This window comes from Vombatus ursinus, unplaced genomic scaffold (assembly GCF_900497805.2).
Source record: "Vombatus ursinus unplaced genomic scaffold, bare-nosed wombat genome assembly UNPS02011916.1, whole genome shotgun sequence".
Lineage (NCBI taxonomy): Eukaryota > Metazoa > Chordata > Mammalia > Diprotodontia > Vombatidae > Vombatus > Vombatus ursinus.
In genome coordinates, this window is record NW_020951694.1 from 4,489,802 (window position 1) to 4,498,334 (window position 8,533).

General features: G+C 40.0%; 1 protein-coding gene and 1 pseudogene across 1 annotated transcript; both read right to left on the bottom strand.

Annotated features, from left to right (window-relative positions):
- Positions 1–1,118: 1,118 nt before the first annotated feature.
- On the bottom strand, positions 1,119–1,551 carry LOC114039384 (annotated as a pseudogene).
- Positions 1,552–6,939: 5,388 nt separating this feature from the next.
- LOC114039383 (histone H2A type 1-D) lies at positions 6,940–7,390 on the bottom strand. The gene has a single exon (XM_027857100.1). The coding sequence runs from the start codon at positions 7,330–7,332 to the stop codon at positions 6,940–6,942; it is 393 nt and encodes a 130-aa protein (XP_027712901.1). The 5' UTR covers positions 7,333–7,390.
- Positions 7,391–8,533: the final 1,143 nt, after the last annotated feature.

The window sequence follows — 8,533 nt, forward strand, 5'->3', positions numbered from 1 at the left end:
TAGTGCAAATGAAAGATTAAATTATACTCAAAGTTCCCTAATATATCAATCATGGAACACATTTGTGTTTTCAAAACATGCACTATAGCAAAATGATTGTGTTGTGCTACAACCCTAGTCTTTATCCTGAGCTTTAGTCCTGCATTATTTCCAAGTGAATGTCTCAAACTCAGAATATTCAAACACAGTCTTCTACCCTTCCTCCCAAGGCTATCCTTCTTAATTTCCTTATTTTGATCTTGAGGACAACTCTAACACCATCACTGTCTTTAGTTTTGGTTACACAATGGGATGAAATACAGTACTTGTAAGTCATTGAACGTTTAACAAAGGAGATTTACTTTGTTGAAACACAAGGATATAGTGGCAATTAGCTTCTTTCTCAGTGACACCAAGGGGGAAGGGAAGCCCACCTCCCTGGGGAAAATTATCTGGTGTGGAGATAGCAGTCTAAGATTGAAGCTTAAGATAGAAATGTCAAACTTCTGGTCTGAATACTGTAAAACTTCCCAATGAAAACAGAAAAAGATTAAAATGTAACTGGGAAATGTTGAACACAATTTAAAAAAAATAGAAATAAAATGTTAATGTGTGGTTTTCTAAGTCAATACCCAGTCCACAGGGATGTTTCTACATGTTTGACACCATTGCTTTAAAGAACCCACTTAGAGGTACTGAATCCAAGTAGTTGGGACTTTTTATGCCCCCAGAAGTAGATGAATGGGGAAACTGCATCAGAGAACCTCAGGCCAATTATGTCCCAGGGGCAATTTTGTCCTGGGCCTACTCTGTTGGCTTGGAGGAGTATAAACTTCTCCATCAGGGAAGTTGAGACCAATCAGATCCCAGGGGCAGCTCTGTCTTCTTTTAGGTAAATCTTCTCTAGGTTGAGGGTGGGAAGAAATAGTTGTATCAGGATGTTCTTGTTGGTTCCAAGGCACCTTCCAATCAAATATGTTCACAGACTCAGTCATCTTTTGCTCCTCAGTGTCCCTCATCCTTCATATATCACTGTCTTATCTTCCCATATCCAGTAGTTGCCAAGTCTTTTCAGTTTTTCTTCCATATTCTCTCCTAATCTGTTCTTTTCTATTATTATAGAGTCTCCTTTCATATAACCTTCCCCTACCCTCAATGCATTCTACACACAGATGCAGAATTGATTTTCTTAAAACACAGGTACAGTTTTCATCCCCTTTTCAAGAAGCTCTCTTGCCTCTAGAACAAAGTGTTAAGCCTACTTGAAGCTGGTGTGCTTGGTGACAGCCTTGCCACCCTCAGACACGGTGTGCTTGGCTAGCTCCCTGGGCAGCAGCAGGTACACGGCCATCTGGAACTCCCAGAACATGATGGTGGAGTACTTCTTGTATTGTGACAGGTGGGACGCCTTGCCAGCGATGATGTCTTTGGCAAACGAGTTCATGATGTTCATAGTCTTGGATGAGATGCCCATGTCAGGATGGACCTACTTCAGCATCTTGTACACTGCACACGTAGATGGAGTAGCTCCTTGTGGCTTCGCTTGAGCTTTGGTCGCACGTCTTTTGAAAACACTTCTTTGAAAACCAGGGGCCGACTAGGTGGGCTTCAGGGACTGCGTAACCCTGCAAAGTCTAAAATTTTGGGGGAAGAAAATAAAGGTCTAATCGAGTTACAGTTTGGTGTATTTAAATGAGAGATACTGGGGTATTTTGATGACTGGTTGGTTATGAAGCTTGTCCCAATGGGTGGGGGCATAAGTAAAAAGCTGCCAATAATTTTAGGCTGTTAGTCAATGGATACATAACCAGATACTATCACCTAAACCACTGTTCATGAAAAGTTTTTCCAAACTGTTCTTCTAGAGGTGTTGCTGTGAATGAACTCTGTCCTGATGCTAAGGCCAAGTCTCATTCATTTCCACTGACTGGGCACACAGTTTGCCTTGCAAGGGCAGCTACTCCCAGAAGGATGGAGACAGATTGTGGCTTTTAAATGCAAGATTTGGAATTCAGTCTTATCTTCGTGAAGGTATTCTTGAGCTTTATTCATCATGGAATTCTTTGAAAATCTGGTGAAGCCTGTAGACACACTCTCAAAATGCTGATTTTTAAATTCACAGAATAAAATGCATTAAGATTACAAAGGAAAAAATATGTTGAAGTAATAATTTTTGTTTTGAGTTTTCATACTCATTGAGACCTGATGACAAAGATTCCCTGGCTAACCTTTTCAGCATTGGTTGCACTTTCACTGATAACCTGAAGGGGAACAGTAGGGGGAAGGAATTGGAACATTCCTTGCTCTCCCTTGCCCCTTCCAGGCCCTGCTCTACCCCTGTTTCTCATTCACCTCTCCTCCTGTGAAGTTCATTCGATCCACATTTATCAATCAATCAATCAGGGTTTTAATAGCTTTTATCTACCAGCATAGGTTTGGCAAGTAATTAAATATTTTGCTTTAAACTCATCTGTCCTCTGATTGGTTAGTAAAAGAAACATTGTAGGGGGTTTGTGAGTAGATTCTGATCCACACCTACAACATGCTTCAAACTTGTGGTAGCCTGGAAGCGGGGGTGGGGGGTGAGGCGGGCACAAATGAAGGTTTTCACTAGAGACTGCACTTCATTACCATTATATTTTCTCGGACTTGTATAATAGTGCAGATAGTAAATATGCAGGATCTTTCACATGGCTTCAGATTGGCAGAAATGGATATATGTATAATACCTGTAAAACCACTGTCTTCCTTACAAGCTCTCAGAACCCAATTTACATAATTTTTAAAAATAAGAACTCTGAGTATAATATGGCAGCTTTCCCCCCCCTTTTTGATAATTTTTTGAATTCTACAAATAAAGTGAAAGCATGATTCAATCATAGGGAGTTTTTGAAAATAAATTATATTTTCTCTTGAAGTTCCTACATTTGTATATAAGAATGATTAATCAGGCAGCATTGTAGAAGAGAGATGGAAGAAGGGAAAATAGAGAAAAAATTACTTCTTTTGTTCAGACAGGATAAAAAGTTGGTTTTGATCTGATGGAAAGGGGAGAATGTATGTCAGAGATATTCTAGTGGTAGAATTGACAGGACTTGGTAGCTGATGAAATCAACTGATTTTTCCTCTCTCATATCAAAGATAACTCAGATTTTTCAGTATAGGTTATGGGTCCTTAGCAGTAATGGGGAAGTTAGGAAGAAGGGAGAATTTGAAGGGAAAGATAATGAGTTTAGTTTTATAAATGGTTCAGAGATATAACGAAAATGTTTGTTTCCATAAATTTAGAGCACATAGAAAAGTAACTAAGTAAAAAGGATACAGACGGTCTTGTTTTACTGTTAGAAGTTAAGTAGAACAAAAGTTTCCATAAAATTGAAACAACCACTAAAAGTAACTAATTAAAATGGGATAAAGGTGGTCTTATCTTGTTTTGCTGTTAGAAGGTAGTAAGTAGGACAAAGGTTAAGCATTGCTTAAGAGTGTGCATGCTTAATAGGCTTATAAATATTAGCTTCTCTACCTCCAAGAGGGGCTAAGAAGCCATTTTCTGAACATGGGATATATGAAGAAGGAGAGAAGACATATTAAGGGGTAGATGTATAATAAGCATACTGGAAAGTTGTACACTCTGGACTACTCAGCCAATGAGGAAATAAGAGGATGGATGTTGCAGCCAGGATTAGAGGTAAATAGTGAACTCCTGCTTTGGTACAATGTATCTTGGTCCATAGACCATCTGAGGTTGCAACTATGTAATAAACTGGCCTTTTAACCTCATCCCTCCTGAGTCCGAATGAGTTATTTCTCAAAATAGTGAATTTAAGATGTCTATGAGAAATCTAGTTCAATAGGTAGTTAGAGATTTAAGATTGGAGGTTAAGAAGACCCTAGTTGGACAAAAACATCTGAAAATCACCTGAATAGAGAAAATTGATTCATTGGGAGCTAATGAGATCGCCAAATAAAATAACATAGAGGGAGATGAAAAGAAGGCCCAGGACAGAGTCTTGTGTGACACCTGAGGTTATGAGGTATGGCCTGGTAAAGATCCAGCAAAGGAGATTGAGAAGAAGCTGACAGTTTGGAGAAGCAAGAGAGAGCAATGTCACAAAAACTTAGAGAGAAGAGAGTTTCAAAGGAGAGAAGGGTGATCAATAATGGCAAAGGCTGCAGAGAGGTCAAGTAGGATGACAGGACTGAGAAAAGGCCATTAAATTTGTCAATTGAGAGATCATTAGTAACTTTGGAGAGAGTAGTGAATGATGAGGCAGGGAGTCAGACTTCAGGGAGTTAAGATAATGAGCGCAAAGGAAGGCGAGGCACTAATTGCAGATGGTTTCAAAGGGAAGAGAGATAGAGGTTGATGGCTAGTAGGAAGCAACAGATCTGGAGTATTTTTCTGAGAACAGGAGAGACATAGGCATGTTTTTGGGCAACAGGGAAGCAGCCAGTAGACAGGGAGAGATTGAAGATTAGTGGGTAGAGGTGGTAGTAGTAGTACTAGTAGTATTAGTAGTAGTAATAGCATTTCTGTACCATTATGATCACACAGTCATTAACCGTCAGGAGGAAGGCTTCAAATCTATGCTTCCCTGGACTCCAGGTCTAGTACTATTGTCACTATGCCATGATCTTTCAAGAGAAAGGAGAAAAAAAAAACCCTAATATATAACAAAGGTTGTTTTTTCTTCTGGAAAATAGAGAAGATAATACTTTCCTTCTTGAAACCTTACTGCCTGTTGTGAAATATTTAATAAAAAAAGAAGATATATGACTGAGAAAATCTTTAGAGGATGTTTACAGCAAACATTTAGGGACAAAGTATTCAGTACTGAGTCCCTGCTTCTTGTATATAGTATGTTGATAGTAGCTTGACTAAGTTGGAGCTGGCCCCAAACAATGCTGATGAGTCAAAGATGTTTTCCAAGTCTGGACATATTAAAGCCAAGGTGTCTACTTCCCATGCACACTAAGAGCAAATTTCAGTCTCTCCCTGATGTAGCCCATGTATCCACAATAAATATTTATAAGTAACTACATGTAAAGAATACTCTTTTAGATCTAGTGCTTTAATTTTAGAATATATATGAAATATTTTCCTTCTAACAAAAATCTGCAAATTCTACTTTTTTGCTCATGTCTGTACATGATGCAAGAATTAGGTGAACAGGATCTCTTAGAATTATAGAATGATATAGAGCTGAAAGGGACCTTAGTTTCCTTATCTATGAACTGGTGGTGTTGAACTGAAAAGAAAGTGACTTACCCAAAGTGATATAATTCATTACTGGTAGAGTTAGGACTCAAAACATTGCTTCTTTAGTAGATGCTGAGATAGACACCTTTTCATTCCAAGACACATGCCCCCCCTCCCCCAACTCCCTTGTCTCACAGGGTTGGATGGCTGGTACCTGGCCAATTTTTGAATAGAAAGCCCGAGACATTGAATGTTTAATCTCAAATAAGTGCAACAGACTCTGATATTTGTTTTAGTGGATCTCAGGTGCAGTGATATTTTCTTAATCAAAATTTGAAACATTTGACTTGAAAATGTATTGTTTTCCAGACTTCTGAATGGGATATAATTTTTCAAGATAGAGACACCTAGAGAAAATTCCAGTGTTATGATACTTGAGAGTTATTATATCAAAGTGGTTGGCTAGAGAACTAACCTTTGAACCCAGATCTAGGTTCAAGACATACTTCTGACTCAGTGGCTTGTGTGAGCCTGAGTAAGTTACTTTTCCTCTTAGTGCTCTATATTACTAAGAATATAAATTTCAGAGAAGGTGACATGCATTGGTAAAGGGAGTTTCCTCACCTGGGAGTCAACATCAATGTAATCTGAGGTACAATCTCTATACTTTGCTGAAATTTTCTCCAAGTATGGAAAGCAAGTTTTCTTTGTTTACTGTACATGACTTAAGAATGTTTGAGTAAGATTTTGATTTTTTACTGCACATCACTGAATTTCTTTTTTAAAAGGTTCCCTTTTATATCAAAGGATCAATTTTAGAACTGCAAGGGAAGTGACTTAGCTGAGGCAGAAACTGACCTCAGATCTGACTTAGAGGTGGGGAGAAGGCAAGAGCCTGATGCTGAAAGACAAGGGAATCACTGGTTGGAGCTCTAGTTAAATCCACTGCTCTATTCCACTTAAGGTCAAACTGCTTCCCATGGAGAACAATGAACTCCAAGTCAGTGTAATTGTGAAGAACTGAGAGGTACCGTGCCAATCCCCCTCGGCTATGTGATCAGGGTCTGATATTCTGTAAGCACAACAGGTGACCTTTGGCCACATCTCAAAAGTTACAGCAAGTTGAAAATCTGGGTCTGAAAATCAGGAGACCTGGGCTGTGGTTTTTATTCTGGCACTAACACAAGGCTTGTTTCCTTTGTAAATGATGATGCTGTGTGTACCACAAGAGCACTTAATATTTACTTGCCCGTTTCCACACGAGTTGAGTCTGACCTTCAGTAACGACTCCCAGCAAACTAGGCTGTGTGCCCCTCTGCAGATTCCACGTTAATATCCCTTCCAGGGCCGCTAGGTGGCGCAATGACCAAAGTGCTAGACCTTAAGTCCTAAAGACTCGACCTTTCTGAATTCAAATATAGCCCCAGACGTTAGCTGTGTGCAAAGTGACAAATCACTTAGCGCTGTTTCACCAGTTCCTGATGTCAACTATGCAAGGCTCGACTCAATATCCCTTCTGCTTTAACGTCCCGTCATGTCATTTTTAGGGGACAATGGCGAGAGCAGAAGGAGGCTGGTTTCACGCAAACCTTTTTGCTACTGCCTATGAGGGTTGCATGGAGAAACGAGCTATTTACATATGAGCAATAAAACTTCAGGCACTGAGTGTACACAAGCTCCCTTTTGCCTCCGTGAGGGGCTCTGAAAAGAGCCTTTGGGTTCGAAATAATTTCTACAGTTCTCTATAGAATCTGGCAGCTTTACTTGCCCTTAGCTTTGTGGTGACTCTCGGTCTTCTTAGGCAGCAGCACGGCCTGGATATTGGGCAGCACTCCACCCTGGGCGATGGTCACTTTGCCCAGCAGTTTGTTGAGCTCTTCATCATTGCGGATGGCCAGCTGAAGATGACGGGGAATGATACGCGTCTTCTTGTTGTCGCGGGCAGCATTGCCAGCTAACTCCAAGATTTCAGCAGTGAGGTATTCCAACACAGCAGCCAAGTACACCGGCGCTCCAGCTCCCACCCGCTCAGAGTAATTCCCTTTACGGAGCAGACGATGCACTCTGCCAACCGGGAACTGGAGCCCGGCCCGGGAGGACCGAGTCTTAGCCTTGGCGCGAGCTTTGCCTCCCTGCTTTCCACGGCCTGACATGGTCGGTGAATAATCTGTCTAAAACGTAGAGCTGCAAAAGAAGTAAAGGCCTCAGATACCAATTCTCTGACTGTAAAGAAAATGTTGTACTAACCATGGCGCAGCAAGTTATTATACCTTCAGGAGGTAGAGTAAACGACGCGGTCTGATTGGTTGCAAACATCTTTTGATGAACAAACCAATTGAAAAGTAGAGTTAGAATCTGTTAATTTACATAGTCCTTCCCACTTACCTAGAGTTATTTTATTTCATCCAATTAGACATTAGACTTCCACAAACCCTTATTTGAATAGACTCAGAACCAATATGTGTGTCTAATTTTTAAAGTAGAGGGCGGGAAGAAGGCTGTCTAGAAGAATGCCCTAGAAAAGGGAGATAAATTAAATTTAGGACCTTATTTTCGAAACTCGAGCGTCCATTGTTTAGTCAACCAAATTGGTCATTACCTGAATTGTTCACTGCGGATGCTTCCCGCTTGCTTTCCCGTCATGTCTGGAAAAAGCCAAAAACCTTAGTTACCTGGACTTCAAGACTGTCACTTAAAAAACATTTCCCAGTAAACCGCATGGAACCGTTAACAAAAGCTTTTTGTAAAAGTCATCCTAATTCTAAAATAAGGGCTTAGTCTCTTAAAATAACAACAGCAGCAGCAACCACAGCAGTTAGGTGATCTGTGTTATTTGTGGGCAAAAACACTTTTCCAATTCTGCTTCTCATCTATTTTTTTTTTAAATAAAGAAAAATAGCGTAGTGTAGTGGGAAGATCGGAGCTTTGTTTTCTGTGTCATTTAGCACAAGTCACTAATTTTGGACCTCAGTTTCTCATGTAAAATAAGGGGGCTAGATAGCACCCAAAGTTTCTTAGTGATCTATGAAGCTTTTCCAGTGCCTCCTTTGACCTAAAGTCTTTAAGTGAAGGTTTGACACAGTGCTGTTCTAACAGTTCAGCAAGACCTCTTCTGATCATGTCCTTTTGAACATCTCAAGTTTCTGCTTTTGCTGGGTTGGTTTGTATATTTGTCTCTAAACTTTCCTATTTAAAAGGCAATTTAATTGTCTATTCTTCTATTGTCTGACAGCCTTACAAGTAGGAAATTAGTAATAATGACAATAGCAATAACTAACATTGATATACCACATACTGTGTTGCAGGACCTATGCTAAATCCTTTACAAATTACCTTGCTAACTTCTCCCCACGA

Excerpts from the sequence above, each read along its gene's own strand:
- LOC114039383 (XM_027857100.1), bottom strand. The coding sequence starts at position 7,332 with ATGTCAGGCCGTGGAAAGCAGGGAGGCAAAGCTCGCGCCAAGGCTAAG.